At 37.3% G+C, this 18,575-nt stretch overlaps 1 protein-coding gene across 1 annotated transcript in view; it reads left to right on the forward strand.

The window, feature by feature from the left end:
• Cntn3 (contactin 3) overlaps nt 1-18,575 on the forward strand; it is a 356,765-nt gene that overhangs the window by 301,400 nt on the left and 36,790 nt on the right. Inside the window, exons 14-16 of the mRNA XM_032906010.1 lie at nt 16,509-16,626; nt 17,400-17,558; nt 17,663-17,812. Coding sequence (XP_032761901.1) covers nt 16,509-16,626; nt 17,400-17,558; nt 17,663-17,812 — 427 coding nt within the window. The remainder of the gene's footprint in view (nt 1-16,508; nt 16,627-17,399; nt 17,559-17,662; nt 17,813-18,575) is intronic.

The raw sequence follows: 18,575 nt of genomic DNA on the forward strand, positions 1-18,575 counted from the left end.
TGGCCCCAAATTTCTATTGTTTAGAAACTTCCCAAATCATAGTATCCTGTTGTCACAGCCCAAAGACCACAAACTGTCATTTATACAGTGCTTCCTCCCCTACACACACATTTCTAAGTGGTTCTCCTACATTTGTACTATATACTTGTTATTAATTCAAGCCAATTTCAGAGTACTTCAAGTCTGCTTTGAAGTCTACTCTATAGAAGGGTGTATAATAAAATAGTCCTTTAGAGTAATTTATAACACAACCCTCATAGTAGAATGAAGGTTCTTATCATTAAGAGCCCTGTATTTCTCCCATTATTCTCATATTTTATTGCCATTCAAATCACTTGGTCATTAACATACAAGCATACAACAGTACACATACTGCCATACACAAATTTTTACAGATGATTTAATGCATTATTTCCTTTAACTTGAATAATTTTTGAATCAGTTATGAATAACAAATTTCCTTTCATTTTTCATGTATCTGATGTAAGTACATGTGTTTTTTCATGCTTATGAACACAGATGCACAATGTATAAGTACCTACTGGGAGATATTATCTAAGAACCTTCCTCAATCGCTCTTCCACCTTGTTGAAGTAGGGTTTCTCAGTCAAACCTAGGGTTCCAATATGACTAATCTTGCTAGGTAGCAGCTCTCAGAAGCTCCTGTCTCCACTTCCCAAGGCTGCAACTACAGGCAACCACCATATCTGATTTATATTTTTAATAACTTATTTATTTTAAATGTTACTCAGGGTGTGTGTGTGTGTGTGTGTGTGTGTGTGTGTGTGTGTGTGTGTATGAATTGCATTTCTAGTACACATGGAGGTTTTTAAAGAATATCAGGTCCTCTGGAACTCAAGTCACAGATAGTTGTGAGTCATCATGGAGATATTGGCAATTAAAGCCAGGTCGTCTGGAAGGGCATCTCATGTTCTTAAGCGCTAAGCCACCTCTCTATCACCCAATCTACAGTTTTATGTGTATTACAGATATGTAGCCATTTTGCTTGTATGATAAACTCTGTAACTCCTGTTCCCAGTCTTAAGAAAGCCAACTACTTCATTTAATCTTTACCCCCACACTATTGCTGCTCTTTCTTTTCTGTGTAGATTCAGGCTTCTACCCTATACATACTTTTCTTCTCTCTAAAAAGATTTTGGCTTTCACTACTTTTAGTGTGTCATGAGGAATTTTATTTACTCCTCCCTTTGCAAGAGGCTCCCCCAGCAGTAGATTTTAAGAACAGTACATTCCTCTGTTGCTATTTACTTTTGTGGCATTGGTGGTTTTATCTCCAACGGTGAAATATTCTGTGCTTGTCTGTTCTGGTTTCTAAGAAACAGATGTAATCCTTATCCATTTCTCTATGGGGAAGGAGCATAGCTCTTTCCTCCCTAGCTTCTTGCAGGATCATTTTTGTCAGTTTTTGAAAGTTGATATATTTTGCATAAATGTGATTTCAGTCAAGTTTTATTTTGTCCTTTGCATTTACTCTGCAAGCTGTCCCTCTTGAGTCTTGCACTATGTTGTCTGACATGCATGAGAGGAATTTGTAGTCAATGGTGTTTCAAGACTTTTCTTTCTCTTGTCTCTTCATTCGGCTACTTCTGTTCCATATCTGTGACACATCCTGTTCTTATATGGTAGCTCTTGAAAAAAATCACTCTAAAAATCCATCTAAATTTTTTATTTGTGTGTGTGTGTGTGTGTGTGTGTGTGTGTGTGTGTGTGTGTGCGTGCGCCTATACTGAAGCATATGGAAACCAGAGGATAATAAAATGTCTTTGCTCTGTCACTCTCACCCTTTTCCTCTTAAACTAAGAACTCTTGACCAAACCTAAGCTGTAGACCCTGCAATTTTTTTCTAGGCTGGCCAGCCAACAAAACCCAGGGACCAGCCTTTCTCTACCTTCCTATATATATTGTTAATGAATGACAGGTAAACAAAACTTCTTTCTTTGGTACTGGAAATTCTAATGTGGGTTCCTATGTATATAGAGCAAGCAATGTTACTAATTGAAATGTCTCCTCAGAGTTTTTTTTTTAATTCCATTTTTAAATTCCTTTTTATGACCTTAAGCTTATCTGTTCCCTCCTGAGCTTCATCATTCTCTAATGAGCCCATAAGAAAGTCACTCTTCATTGCTGTTACAGTATTTGAGCTCTGTAACAGTTCTGCTTAATTAATTCATGCATACGTGCAAGTTTATTTTTATCATTCAAATCTTCAGCATGTTGATCTTGGTTTTGATATTACTAGTCTGATAATTCTAACTCTCCTTCTATATGCAATTTTTCAGTGACTTCAGACTAATTCCACCTGGGAATATGTCACATAACTTATTGTTGGAAGATAAAAGTGTTAAAATGACAATAGAGATAGTTATAAGTCTTTAATAATGTAGTTATAAGATGTAAGGGTTTCTATAGTGTTCCATAGTTCTATCCCTGGGGTATAGGCTTCACTTCTTTTCTACATTTTCTTCCTGTTACTTGGGTCTGGATGTCTGGGGAAGAGTAGAGTTGGCATTTCACTTCCTCAGGTTCACTGGAATCTGATAAACCCCAAGCATCAGTCTGATAGAACAGCTGCTCCTGAAAGCAGCCACTCTTAAGGACAAACCAGAACTCTGATACTATTCCTTGTCCTGGCTCGTTCCAGTGATTTAACAAGATATTTTTCTTTTGGTGGTACTGGGAGGGCTCCTGAAAGAAAAACTAAGTTTTTTGTTGGCTACGTCTAACATTTCTTCTACAATGCCCCACATTCACTTGAGTTAGTAGCTCTGAGCACCTAGGAATATGCCAGTTACAGTTCAAGGTTTTTCCCACATGACGATGGTTTCCTTGGTGATTTCAGCCTGTGGTTTTCTGCTCTGGCAGGTATAAAGCTCTATATCAGTGTGTTGCCCTCTCAGCTTGCCCTGTGGCCTCATTTACCTGCTGCATCTAAGAAAGTTGTTATTTTTTGAAATTTCATCAGCTTTTTCACTTGTTAAAGTAAAGTAGCAGCTTCTATACTCCTTAAGTAGAAAAAGCAGAAATCAGAGGTTTGAGTAAAGGGCTTGCCTTTCAATACACATGTCACTTCATCATGTGATTTGTATTGATCACTTTGTGTTAGATCTTTTTCCTTCTTTTTCATTTTTAAAAACCTTTTATTGGTCCTTTGTGTATTTCACATCATGCACCCCAGACCCACTCATCTCCCCATCCCTTTGCTTCTGTTCTCTGCCCTTTCAACCTCCAGAAAAGAATAAAAAATAAAAATGAAAGTAATAATAATTTAAAATATCTCATCATGGAAGTGGCAGTGTGTCACACAGCATACTCTTTTGTCCATGCATCTTTAAGTTCCAAATATTCACTGCAATGACTCATTTATCGGTTTTGAAGCCTCTGGCTTCTGCTACACCATCAACACTGAATCCTGACGAAGACTTCTGTCACATATCATGTTGTCGCTCTGTGTCATGGAGATCCTGCTGCTTTAGATCTGTGGGGCCAACCCCTTCACAGGCTCCAGCAGTTCATAGATTGGGTAGATATTGTGGTGGGGCCAACTCAAGGCCTGGATCTGTGCTGGGGTCTTGGTGGGAGCCGAGTGAGAACTCTCCTACACCTACACAACGAGGATGAACTCTCCAGCACTACCCTGGCTAGCTCAATCGATGCTGCAGCTAGCAAGGGGTGGCTCTCCTGCTCTCATGCTTTTTGGGTTGGCTCACCATGCCCATACCATGAGGGCCAGCTTTTCTGTGCCCAGCTGAGGCACAGCCACAAGGGATAAGGCAAGCTCAGCCTCTGGGAGGAGGGTCAGTCTGAGCAGCAGTTGGATATCATCATGGTACTAGGCAGCAGCCCAGACCACGGAGTTGCATGGCCTTTTGTGATAAACATAGGTCTTGCATTTCAACACGGATCCCTGCTTGTGCATGGCCATGGACCAAGAAATGACCCTCAGCCACAGCATGGGCCAGGATATCACCATGAACTCAGGTGTCAGGGCAGCCTACTCATATAGGATGTTCCTGTCTATCCTCAAATTTCCAGATCCATCTGCCTCTTTTCACAGAGCTCAAACTGTTTTCCTTCTATTTCTCTCCCATCTCACAATCACATAATTACACAGACAGTGATTCCCGCTGAGGGTGGCCTATGAGACAGGGGAGACTCTATGTGGCTTTTTATTGTTATGGTTGTTGTTGTTATTATTGCTTATTTTTGGTTGGCTGGTTGTTTTGTTTCCTGGATTGCTTATTTGTTTGTTTGGTTTTTGAGGGTTTCTCTATGTAGCCTTGGCTGTCCTGTAACTTGCTATGTAGACCAGGCTGACCTCAAATTCATAGAGATCCATCTGCCACGCCCCCCAGGTTCTGTATAAAGGCTCTGTCTGTTAGCTCTTATATTCCAGTTTCAGAAAGAAAGTCACTTTATGCTGTAAGACATAAGATTTAATGACTCCATTTAACTGATCTGAATATAACTAAGAAAAGGAAGAATAAAGAAGAAATGGACTGTGAAAGTAAACATTATAAAGCCAACAAGCAGGCAGGATGAAGAATCACTTCGGACACAAACCTCAGTACTCATCTGGGATCATCTAGATTAGCATAGTTCAGGTGACTTCTCACCTTCATTGTATGCATCACCATTCCATGAACTAGAGTGCTAGAATGAAGAAAGGGGAGAGAGTAGGCTAAAGACCTGAAGGTATCACTCTCTTCCTAACTGTGATTACAATGTGACCGCTCTCTAAAGCTCCAGCTGCCATGTTTTCCCCCAATATAGCATATGCCATCAAACAGAATACCAAAGTAAGCTCTTTCTTCCCTTAAGTGGCTTTAGTCAGGGTATATTTTTTCACAGCAACAGATAAAGGAATTAATGATAGGTCATTTGGGATGACCTGAGCATTTGGACTAGATGTGGAAATTTGAAGGAGTTGAATTTATATAAGGTATTATTGTGGAAATCACTCTGGTCTTATAATCCTTTCTTTTGAATAATCTTTAAGAGTCTATTGATAGTCACATTAATATCAAGGCTGCTCTTCTTTCTCTTTTGAATATAACTTTGAGATCACAGATCTGTGCTTCTGAAGAAGCAGGATGACTGTGGAAATACAATAACCTGAGATTGTACTGAAAAAATAACTGATGTCCATAGGACCACCCCTCCTAGAAGTGGGTATCACCTTTCTTCTGTTTGTAAATCCTGTAAATTCTGTTTCTTCTCCTGTAAATCCTTTCTCTGGACTGATCACTGAATACAGACATAAAAGATAGGGTGTGTAGTCCAGGATTTGGCTATTTTTTTAAAAACTTATTTTAGTTACTTGGCACAGTGAACTCAGAACAATCTGGAAGGATGAATATTGGTGAATACATATCACCCAAACATAATTATTCTACACTTGCAGCTCTTCTTGAAAAAACCCAAAGACATGGCAGTGAATATGAGAGTCCTTTTTAATGCACTTCCAGGTCGGGTGCTCCAAACACTAGCAATATGCCCTGTGTAGAAGACAGCTTAAGTGATGGGGCACGTGTGTTTTCCAGAAATGGCAGCAACAATGTCCCTTATCCTATATGGATTTTTGGAAGGATGGCATTGATACTCATCTCCACCCAATGGTAACACACACCAACAAAGTCCCCTTAAAATGTTGTTGACTGTGGTGACCACAATGAACAAGGAGCACTGTTGTGATACTGTACAATATCTTGAGTTTAGCTAATAAATACATTTCATCTGCAGAGTAGCTCTAATAATTCTGCAAGTGCAGGATTCTGACGCCAAAGCAGATTGTTAAGAGGTTCATCCAAGGTTTCCTGCTCCCAGGTCCTGATTAACTCAGTAAGAGCCATCCCACTTTGCCAAGCATGTGAATGAGCTTCTCAGCCCCTAATATAGCCAGGCATGTTAATGATATGTTCCACTATGATGACTTCACTGTCTTGACTATCATCCCCTGAGCAGAAAAAATGATCCTTCTTTAAGCCAGCAACTAATTTCTGGATGGATTTGTTACTTTGCAGTAGTGACCGAGAGTTGAAGGAAACAAGAGGCATTTAGCACATTGGTCACCTCTTGGTTGAGTTTCCTTGTCCTGTGTACCAGAAATATATGCATGGTATACTTTAGACATATCAAGAGAGAAGCAAAAATAATTTTTTTGATCCATATATTTTGTAGTTCCTTGAGGTAAGCTATTTTGATTCTATATGCTTCCATTCTATAAAATAAATGTCTAGCCAATTAGGGTCATCATTAGAATGATATAGGTTGCTGTGCAGTATACATTTTTGTATTTGTTCATAAGAACTTACCTCCTAATTGACTTATTTCAATAAATTTCATTTAAAAATGTCAATAACATTATGATATGATGTTAGTTTAATGTTAAGAAGTCGCCTTTGGGCTTGGCTCTTTTTGTCTGACCCACAAATACTACTTACTTTGCCTGTTTCCCAAGATGAAAAACATGAGTAGAAATACTTTTATCAGATAAGATTTCACTAGGGTACAAACAAGATTAACAATTATTTCACACTTTGAACAATTTAGAAATGTTTAAGTTTGCAGTGTAGAATTAATTTAAAAGTCATTTTAGAATTAAGTATAAAGTTTGGAGTTGAAAGTGACTTGAACAGTTGTCTCAAGTTTTGTACTTCCATAAGCAAAGGGTTTTAGATCTATAAAATCCCAGGAGATTTAATGATGTTGACCTCCACTGCTTTTTAGGGCAATGTGAGTTATCCCTTCTTTCTAGTTCATTCTAATGCAATTTCCTCGGATTCAGCCTGAACACTTCTGACATTTTTTAAAAGATTCTTCAAGGGGATTTATAGAACAAGCAATATTGAAAATTAATTAATTTAAGTGGATAAAAAATGAAGTAATAACTACATAGTAATTATGTCATAAAAACAATGATATATAATATATATAACACATGTATAGTATATAATATATAATAATATCAATCACTAAATAGAATATCAGCAAATTCCTAAAACTTAGACCCTAAGCTGAATGACAGATCAAATAATAGCACATACAATAAAGAAGCTATCTCTATTTCCATTTTATTTCAACTACTTAGTTTAATTCTAGAAGAATGGTTGAGTATGCCAATGTCTCTTAATCAATGTCTACGACTTGATAATCTTCTCTTTTAATTAACAGAGCAAAGGTCTCTGTCTCAGAAAATTCTACAGTATCCAGATAATTCCCCTTTCCATGATCTCATTCAGTGTTCAATGACATCATTTTCTATTCATTATTTTTATCCCATCACTGACCTATTATTTCAGTGATCAGATTCGCATTTAAGCCTTAAGTCACATTCACAACAACAATTTCCATATTAAACTAGGTTTAGGTAGACAGTTTAAGAAAAGATTAAACAACAGAAAACCAGCATGTCATAAAAGTTATAAAGGTGTTATTATAATGAGTCAAGGGCAGAAAACACTGGGTTGACATCCCTGAGACAGTACAGAGTAGTTCTTCTGAGAAGCTCTGTGACAACGAGATATTATGAGAACATGTCATACAGTTCTGAAAGGAAAAGTATTCCCTAGTTTCTGGTATGAGCTTGACGTTTAAAAGCTAATACACGTGAAGTAACTTGAGCATTTTGCACAACCTAAAATATGCACAAAGTGCTCATCCAGTTTATGTGCTCTTAAATATGTCACTTGTTCAGAACTCTTCGAAAGGGACATGCTGAGACTCTACTTCATGACATGGAATGATTTTCTGGTTTCTGAGCATCAAAGAATGTTGAACAATTTTTTATATTAACATATTGCATCCTACCTGACTTACATATCAAGTGTTCAGACAACCAGGTGACAGCAAAAATTGTTAATCAGTCAGAAGGATTAAGACTATTTACCACACTCAGAGTTGTTTGAATGGCTGAATGCCTGCTGATTTTTTTCCTTGAGTAGGCAGGGTACATTTATAAAGAAGGTGGCCTTGATGTTAATGGAGGCACTGGATGTTAAGGTGGCACTGGCAAGAAGCCTAGGCAAGCAGGCAACTGCCTTTTCCTTGAACCCCTTTAAAGCTGAACCACCACTAGATTGTGCTACCTATACTAAAGGAGGTATCTACTAACTTCCCAGAAGGAATAACCATGGAATAACCTTCCCAGAAGGAATAACCATAATAATCTTAGTTGACTCCTGTGCCAATCAAGTTGATGCTTTGCTATCAAGGCTGGATGCTGTTAATTTGCAGTGTTAGACCCTAGGATCCTTTCCTGCTCATCTATTCAGGTACCTTTGTCTTTGTGATTTGCTTCAGTAGGTTGTTCCCTCACATGCCTTGGATTTCGCTCATATGTATGCGCCCCGAGGTAGAGCCTTTTCTTTTCTTTTTCTACAAAACATCTGCCTTTATTACAAAGTTTAGCTCTGTTGTCAGTTGAGAGACAAAACCCAGAAAAGTATAGATTCTTTCTGCATGATGTAGCCTTTCTCTCACTATCATTTTACAAGTCGTTTGATAACTCCCTGGTTGCTAGCTGTCAGCTCCATACATATAAGGACTGTTTGTTCCATTCAGGATTATCTTAAGTAACTCAAATGTGATAGTAATTACTTAAGAGTTTTTAAAGTCCCCTTATTTTTATAATACAGTGCCTATAAGAAGAAACTCAAATCTGTATGAATTACAGAATGTTCTCTGCTGCCTTAAGCTTTTCTGTCAATCATTGGAACAGACCTTGACTCTTAGTTTCCTTCTTCAAGTAAGGCTATAACCAGCAACTTTGAGAAATCACTTTATTTCTAAAAAAGAAAAAAAACAAGAAAAACAAAAAGCAACCCCCCCCCAAAAAAAAAAATCAAAAACCTGAAAATCCCACTGCTGAGCTTGGACAGAGAAATTTTAAGGGAAATGAGAATGGGGATGAAGCAAATGAGGGTTTGACACTACTGGATCCTGCTATTTGATAAAGAAAGGGAAACTAAGAGTGTAGAAAAAGAGCAAAATATGAAGACAAAACTGTACAAACTGTACTCAAACAACATTAGTGCTCCCGTGAATTTATTGCTAAGTTACTTTTCCTATGTTGCTGTATGTAGTTATCCAATACACTGTACCATGTGTATGTAACCTTTTGGTCTCATTGAATAGAGGAGAATTATACAGGCTATACACTGAGTATGTAAGCAACAATGAAAGCTAATGAATAAAAACCAGACAAAAACAACAAAAATCTGTAGACAATTTTTTATCCACCATCACAGGTTAGCAATGTCCTCAAAAACTAATCTTACTTTATGCAAAGCTGCATGTACAAAGATTCTTAAAATCATGAAACAAATCTAGTATTATAATCTCCAATAAAATGGCTAAATTTAAGAAAAAATATCAAAAAATGTTAAATATCTTATTAAAGTAGTAAAAATAGGGTAATGCAAAAGTAGTAGGATGCTTAGCATTGTAAGTGAAAATAAATGCATCAATGTCTGGTTCAATGCTTGTACTTGTAGGTCTCCATGGGTTCACAAGTTTCTCATTGATATTTTAATTCTAATTTTACTCTCAGTGCCCTTCATTCCTAAACACAGTTCAGTGTAGGTGCTGACAGAAAGCAATGGTACCATGAATAAAGCATGACCACAAAATGAGAAATGTATTGTTTGTGAAGACAAATCTTATACAGGTAAAGAATAAAGAGACAAAAACAAATATTTCTTTAAGCTGAATGTCAGACTGAAGCTTTATTCAAATGAAGACATAACAGATTTATGTAAACCTTAAACTGCAGCCTCAAATATATGAAAATATCTCCCCAAAATTTTTGAAATTTGTTTTGAAACTATTTTTATCATACTGAAAAACAAAGCTATATTATTATCTTTGACTGTTCACAGGCCAGTGTTTACCTTGTTGAAATGTATAAAGTTGTTTGCCTTAATTTGAGTGTCCTCTAAATTTCAGTTTCATTAGGAACACTTATAATTTGAAATGTTATATGCTAAGTTGGCTTTCAACTTAAAATGCTTGTTTAATTAGTTTAAATAATTGGTTAATGTGCAAGAGGAATTTTTAAATAGTGTTCCACCCAGAAACTACAGGCAGCTAAAGATTGCTGGTAGGAAAAGTAGCTTCTCCGAGGACAAAGCTCTCTTACTGGTTGTCCAATGCAGAGTGGTCAGCCCTGAAGGCATATATACACAGTAACAAAAACAAACTCAGCCAAATTTGTGCATACACACAGACACACACATGAAGACAGAGAGAGAGAGAGAGAGAGAGAGAGAGAGAGAGAGAGAGAGAGAGAGAGAGAGAGAGAGGGAGATCAAATACTATACAATAATAATCCAGCTTCTACCACCTTGAGAGGAGCAGGGGAGGGAGATGCTAGAGGAGGGTGGAAACGTGGTATAATTATATTTCAATTCAGAAGATGTCATCAATATTTTAATTTTCTGATATAGCAAATCTTAAAATCTCTTCAACAGTATTTTTCAACATATTCATCTTATTTCCAATATTTTAAGGATTTCTTGGAATTGATAATCAATTCCCTAGTCTCATATTAAATTTACAGACTTGGTGGTGATTTGCATGACTTTATTTGTTTCTGATGGCTAAGTTTCTTGATGTATCACACAACAATACTTCATTAAATATATTTTTGGGGCAGCAATTACACTTTGCGTTCTCTTTTTAATTACTATGGCAAGCATACCAGATACATTAACAGTGAACAAAGAAAATTGCTTGATTGAACTTTTAATTCTTTATTCAATTCTCCTGGTTTAGTTGTATCATTTAAAGCCATTTTCCAAGAATATTATATTTTCATCAAATTTGCTATTAAAAATGAAAAGTTGACCCATATTTGTAATGTCATTGCTGATTCCCTTTGGCCAAACATAGAATTTTAAATTAGCCACAGTATTCTTTAAATTTCTTTCTTTGGGTTTTACAATTTCTTTAATTCACCTGGCAAGAAATATATATTTTAGGTCTCTATATTTTTAAAGCCCCTGTTGTGACTGGTCCTCCTATGCTGCTTCACTAACTGTTTGGAAATGGTTTTAATTTTTTTACTATGAAATATGTTAGCATGCAACTAACTTTTACAATAGAATATGAGCTCTCACTTAAACAAAATATGTTTTGAGAAGGCAATCACATTTTTAGTCTCACTTTTTTTCCCCGTATGACTCATACAGTCCTTCTTATGCACCAAATTTGGCAGCGTGATTTTATCTGCAATGGCATCTCAAATAGTTCTTCAGAGCTTCCAGGAATTCCCTACAAAATTAAACACACTGTTTGCCTGAGGAAAACAATAATCATCATTCTCCTTTTCATTGATCGCTCTGCCTTCACTGGTAATTGTTCATTGGGGGAGTGGGTTCTGATTACTTTTGAAATACGGTAGAAGCCAGGCTATCATTGAAGAATGCTAGACAATGGACACGGTTGAGCAAGTGTCTCTGTACTAGGATATAAAGTCCTTTGCACATATTCCCAAGAGTGACGTAGGTGAATCTTGAGGTAGAACTCTTGACAGCTTCCGGAGGAAGCACCACACTAATTTCCACATTGACTGTAACTCTGCACTGGCACTGACAGTGGATGAGCGTTCCCTACATCCACACAATCACAATCGGTCACCTGTTTTCTGATCTCAGCATTCTGATGAGGATAAGATGAAATCTCTGAGTAGTTGTTGTTTCTTTAATAAATAAAGTTGTTGAACATGTCAAGTGTTTCTCAGCTATTTGTGTTTTCACCCTTGCGAACTCTGTTTAGATCCGTTCTCTGTTTCATAATTGGGTAGTTTTCCTGATGTTCACTTTTTCAGTTCTTTAAATATTTTATATATTAGTGATCTATCAGATGTGTATTTGGTAAAATTCTTTTCCCATTATATAGCCAGCTGTTTTGTCTGAATGATGGCGTCCTTTGGCATACAGCTTTTCAATTTCATGATGTCCCATTTGTTTATTGCTATTCTTAGAGTCTGTGCTGTTGGTGTTCTCTTCAGAACGTCTTTTCCTGTGTCAAGACTATGCCCTACTTTCTCTAATATTAAATTTAATATATCTAGACTCATATTAAATTCCATTCATTTGGACTAATTTTAACTTTAAAAATACAAATTAATGTAAAAAGAACACTGTATAAGAGACTATATTTCTTTTATGAAGATTATGTCAAAAGTAAGTAGACAGCAAGGCTGGGGTCTTCCTCATGTCCATCCTCCTTGCAGCATGAGATTGGGTTGCTACATCTAAAGGACAATCAATGATGTGCGTGACATGCCCAAGATATGAAGTTCCTTTAATAATGAATTAAAAAATTGCCCAATTGGATAAATACTACTAAAAATCTATAATTTTCACTGATGTGTTAAAACATCATTAATAATCATTATGTTTCATGTACCAAATCACTATCGAGCACATACAAGTTCTGAAGTTATCTGATGAACATCATTTGGAGATAAGACTGTGGAAGCCACTCACTAACGTACTTGAAGAGATACGTGCATACAAATAGGAAAAGCATGCATGTATGGATTTTCTGTGACACTGGAACGTGGCATTGTCGTCTATGTAGTGCACTCTTAAGAAGTGGGTCACAGAAGACACTGCTTATTGGCTTGTTTTTCATGCCTTGCTCAATTGCTTTTTTCTATAGTCCACACCAACTTGTCTAGGCATGGCACTGCCCATCACTTATGAACTCTATAAATGCCCTACAGACTTGCCAGAGTGTAGTCTAATGGAGGCAGCTCTTCAGGTGAGACTTCACCTTCTCAGATGACTGCAGTGTGTGTTAAGTTGACAAAGCCTAAACAAGACAGTTATTAAATTCTCCTTATAACTAAAGATAAAAATACATGACCAATTTATGAGACGATTAGCAGTAACAGTTTCATAATTTCTTAAGTTTATGAGCGTATGTTTCACTGAATTCACTGCTCGCCATTGCTTCAAGCAGCCTGCACAGCATTTCTTTAGAAAATAATCAACATGTTGCTAAATATTCTCTAATATGGTGCGGCATTTGATAAATGTCTTGAGAAATAGTTAGGAAGTTTTTTTTGCTGAATTTTTGACTAATTTTACCTAGGATTTTCTGGACAATCCTGTATTATTCCTTTCATCTAGTAACCCAACAACCGTCCTCTCTATGACAGTCAAACCAGTAGGAAAAAAAAGAGTCACTTTGATATATGTTATATTCCCTTAGAGAATTCCTTTTCTTGTTGTTGTTTGCACTTTTGGCATCTCTGACTTGCTTAGAAGTCTTAGGATATGGGACTAATATCTTGATTTGAATTTTTAATTATTATATAGTATGAGGAAATTAGAGTTAGAAAGTAAAGTGTTCCTATGTGAACACAATCGGCCTATGGCTTTATTGAAAGAAAAGCACTTAGAAGCGTAATTATACATAATCCTAACTATCTTTTGACAACTATCATTTCTCTACCAGAGTGTGAAACCCAAATTCTTTCCACAAGATAAACCCTCTCATATAGCCAGAACTGACCTCAAGCAACAGAACGTGACTGTCATCCAGATCATTCCTGTGGTCCTTCATTCTTGATTTCTACTGAGACGAATAGAACAGACCTGTGTGCTGAGCTTTTTTCATAGGCTGGGGTGGTAAAATTACAAATTCCATGCCATTCTGTGGTTTGTATCAAAACCTTATTAATTAATTAATGAACTATGGGTGTGACTGAGTGGTGTAGTTTGTACTGAGCATGTATGAAACCACAAATTCTACCCCCTTAGTGCTAGAAATTTAACAACAAAACCAAAAGAAAATTGTCCCCCAACGTCATCAAATTCTACTCCTTCCATTTGATAAAAGCTATATCTAGTGTCTAAGATTTATGTTTTTTAGGTTCAATCATATATATATATATATATTACTTATGGCCAGAGAGTATTCATTAATAAGTCATCTATAACCTATACTAGCTAAGATGGACATGTGAACACTGGATTTCATTTCCCTATAAATCTCCTTTGCTAGATATACACATGCATTTCTTGGGGGCATACCATAATGAGTTGAATTAATGAGAAATGGATTATACATATCACTCTGCATTAGTTGATATTTGAAGTGGTCCAAGGAGAAGCTACAAGGAGGAGCTGTGTAGATCCTTTGTCCCACCAGCAATAGTTCCCATTACATATCTGGAGCAGGTCTGGAAAGTGTCTCTGTTATTTATATTTGTTCGTACATGGTGTGTGCAGCATGGTTTTATTCCTCCTGTATGTACAAACATAGTTTGTTCTGCATCTCTGTACCTGGTGAGTCTGACTTGCAGATATGTCTCAGAAAGCTGAGACAGGGCTCTGTCCTTCAGTGACTCTAAAGGAAGAAGCAGTTTGTGCAGTTTTGTATAAAGAAAAAAAATGGGAAAAGAACAGTACAAATAAACAGACTTTACTGATATAGATGAAATTAAGATGAAAAGCCTCTTAATTTTTGCAAAATTTTCTTTTTCAACTAACGATTCCTCTACTTAATCTTTGATAGTCTTGAGGGCGGGGGAATCAATGATTCCCATTGTCTACACATCTTAGTTACATCTTTTGTTCCGTTTTGTAGACCAAAATGATTAATAGTTTTAGGGACTAAAGCAATATTTCAGGAGTTTCAAAAACTTGCTGTTATTGCAAAGACCCCAATTCAGTTTTCAGCACCCATGTGGCAGCCCCCAACTATTCACATAATTCCAGTTCCAGCTTCAAAAGGCTCTGGTCTCCACGGATAACACATATGGTACACATACATACATGTATGACAAACATTCATACGTTTAAAATAACACTAAAGAAATTTTTAAAAATATGATTTATTTTCTTTTAATTATTTTATATCTTCTGCAGATGAACCTGACTTTTTTGTTGTTGTTGTTGTTAAAATGTTTTTGTCATTATTTGGTTTTTGTTTTATGCTCAAGCTTGGCTATCTCTCTTTCTTTATTCAATAGTAACAAAAGTCAAAAGTCCAAATTCCTAACTCTAGTTTCTTCCTCAATCATTCTAGAGCCAACAGCAGCTAGAGTGTCTAAAAGCTAGATCCAGATGACTAAGTATCAAAGTCCAGCTAAATTCTCTCTAACCTGGCTATTTCAAAATAATGAAGTAAAGACAGAAGAATAGAGTCCTCACTCAGTGCCCTGGTGGCATTAACAAATCACTAGGCTTTGTTGAAAAGAAGAAATTTCTACGGAGATGATAACCATCCTCCTATGGGTTACAGAGCTCATAAAAACCAGAGAAGTTCGTAAAGGTCAGCATGCAGGGATGGTTCTCTCCTGGGGAAACATTTCTAAATAACCCCGAGGAGAAAGAGAGGGAGGGACGAAAACAAAAGAGTTCAACTGGATAAAAGTAAAAATGTGCAAACTGAACAGTTTCTGGATTATCATTTAATTACAGCCATCAATCACCTGGCAGCCGCTTCTCCCAATACCCCAGAAATCCCATCTAAAGACATATGATCCAACCAGTGGAGAATACACAGCCCATTAACAGCTGTAAGGTTGGGGAGCAATATAAAAAATATTAGCCGGGACAGGGTTTCATGGAGCTATCTCAAATCAGAACAGTTGAGTCTCTCTTGCAAATTGTAGGTATGCAAGAGTAAAATTCCTTTTAATTAACAAGAGAAGCACTGGCCCTTCCCCTCTCCTGGGTTGGACATGAAGTGAGGATCATTTACAAAGGGCTTCATCTTCCATATGCTCTTGTGTCAGCTTGATTTTCACTACAGTGGGGAAATGACCCGCTCTTAGTCATTTCATGAATGTGAATTTATACTCTCTTTAAATTGAGGACCTTTTAAAGTTGAGCATTTAGATTCACATTTGTTCCATTAATTGGTATCAGGGAATGCCAACAAATGTCTTCTGGAAAAAATGTTATTTATAAGGTTTAAAGTGTTTTAATTTCTTCTTCTTTTTTTTTCTGGAGGGGATACATACTTCCTTGCTCTAAATTCTGTAGCTTTTAAAGGAATTAGATGACTTTAAGTCTTTTAAGCTCCAGTATGTGGAGAAAGAGAAAAATGTTTCAACCATGGTAATCCCCCCTGCCATGCTGTATTTATCTCCCACTAGGTACCCAAATGCTTCCTCCTCTTCTCAGGCAGATAATTGCAGTAGGGTTGCAACAAGAGAGAAAACTGAGCTGGTGCTAAGCAGTGGATATAAAAAGAAGTGTCGCCTGGTGGAAGCAAATAGAGTCTGAGATTATAATCTCTGCCCTCGTTTATATTTGAAAGCATAAATACCCAAAGAAATGCTTTACATGCATATAGAAATCAACCTGCCATCATGTGTGACTTTGAACTTGTCTTAGTTTCCATGCAACCTATGATTTTAGTCTCCTCATTGCTTACCACATTGTGTACTCTATGCATAGATTGCTTCACCTTCAAGATCCTTTGTGTTGTTAAACGTAAAACTGTTTCATTACCTGTTTCCCCAACAGAGTTCGTCAGGTGATTTAATGATCAGAAACATTCAACTGAAACACAGTGGAAAGTATGTATGTATGGTGCAGACAGGGGTGGACAGCGTTTCATCTGCAGCTGAGCTCATAGTGAGAGGTAAGTATGAATTCTTCCTGTGTTGTCTAACAATGCAGTCTGCAAGCATTCCTCACTGGAGGAAAGCCATAGCCAGACACAATACAAGAATGTCCCTGACACCCATAAGCCAGAGGGTATGACAATAAGAATGTGTTCATTCAAAGAAATGAAAACCTCAACTCTTTCCTTCAAATCGGACTTGCTGTAATTGGCATTCCGTAGCTGGTGCCAAGCCAATGTTTTTCTGAGCATGTCATTAATTCAGCAGGTGTATCTAATAGGAAAGAGAATGTGGTCCATGTGTGTCTGTCTCCACAAGAAGAGGTATTGTCCAAAGTGATGGGAAAATTCACCAACCTTGATTGTTATCTAGGTTACTGGTTCACAGTGAGGCTGAAATGCAAATGTCCAAAGTGTATCACAGAATAAGATACATTGAGGTAGCAAACCAAGATGTGTTTCACAGTAACGCAGCTCAGCCAAAACAGAGGACAGTGACATGAGAAAGGTTCAGGGGATGCTGAATTTAGAGGGGTACAGGGTAGTGCTGAATAGAGCCTCAGTAAGTGGATACCCTGCCACCTGTCAGCACACAGTGTTGAGAATCACAGCTTCTCATCGAGGTCTCACATATAACAATGGGGCCATGAAAAAAGTGGTCGCTTTATTGCCAGTTAAGTGGCCTCTTCCCTTAAGTGCTTTTGAAAGTGGTATTAAAGTAATGGCCTGAGCCTTTTTGGTAGAAGATGATGGCATTTATGGGATGCTCTTTGTGTTCTTGCCTCTGTTAGGTTCACCTGGACCACCGGAAAACGTGAAAGTAGATGAAATTACAGACACAACAGCCCAGCTCTCTTGGACGGAAGGCACCGACAGTCACAGCCCAGTTATATCATATGCAGTCCAGGCTAGGACACCTTTCTCTGTGGGCTGGCAAAATGTCAGAACAGGTAAAGTAGGTGGAAGGTGAATAGCAGTGACTTAGAAGAATAGGTATCAACTGAATGCTGGACTGGGCAGGCTCTTACCTTCTGAACTGTCTAACATTCTGTAGTACCTGAGGCCATTGATGGAAAAACACGAACAGCTACTGTTGTGGAGTTAAACCCATGGGTGGAATATGAATTTCGCGTTGTAGCCAGTAACAAAATCGGAGGTGGAGAACCCAGTTTACCCTCAGAAAAAGTAAGGACTGAAGAGGCAGGTTAGTGATTTTGTTTTCTGAGTAATGGGTTAATAGATTTACCTGGGTGTGTATTTCTATTAGCTCTGGTCTCACAGTCACCGATCTGTCTTGATAATCCATTGTCACATTAATATGACCTTTCTAATGGCAGGCTTTGCCATATGGCATTTATCAAAAGAAACACCTAAGAGAGTCTGATGTCGTGTGACATTTCCAAGAGTTCAGTCAGTCATAGACGATCATTAGTGTGTGTTGAGTTAATATGCTTTTGTCACTTAAGGTTATAATTACTACCTGGCATAGTTACCAGTTTGCAGAAGAAACACTGTTTTCATTTATAAAAAGCACTGAAAAATTGGTCTGATAATACCATTGGGAGCTATGGTGCTGAAAAAATAACTCATTCTGCCACCATACCTAGCAAATCTACATAAGCAATGGATGAGTAGTCTGTGATGGCTCCATAAGTGTTAGGTTATAAAAGCATCACTTTAAGAATTTATATGAGCCAACAATAGACGTGTATCACAAGGCTACTTTCATAATTCTAAAAATGTGCTATCATCAAAATTCAAAATTGGCATGTAAACCTACTGTTTGTTTAGGAAAGTTCCTGATGGATGGGGTGGGGGGAAGCATCAAGATTTCCCTTTCCAGAATAAATGGTATTGATTAACATGAGGCATGTGATACAATGAACATATCACTTTAAGCACTGATCCAAAGGAGGCATGGGATATGTTTGCACAATTTTAAGAACGCCTTTTTCCTCGGGACAGTG

Source organism: Rattus rattus, chromosome 6 (genome assembly GCF_011064425.1).
Source record: "Rattus rattus isolate New Zealand chromosome 6, Rrattus_CSIRO_v1, whole genome shotgun sequence".
In the NCBI taxonomy this organism is placed as follows: domain Eukaryota; kingdom Metazoa; phylum Chordata; class Mammalia; order Rodentia; family Muridae; genus Rattus; species Rattus rattus.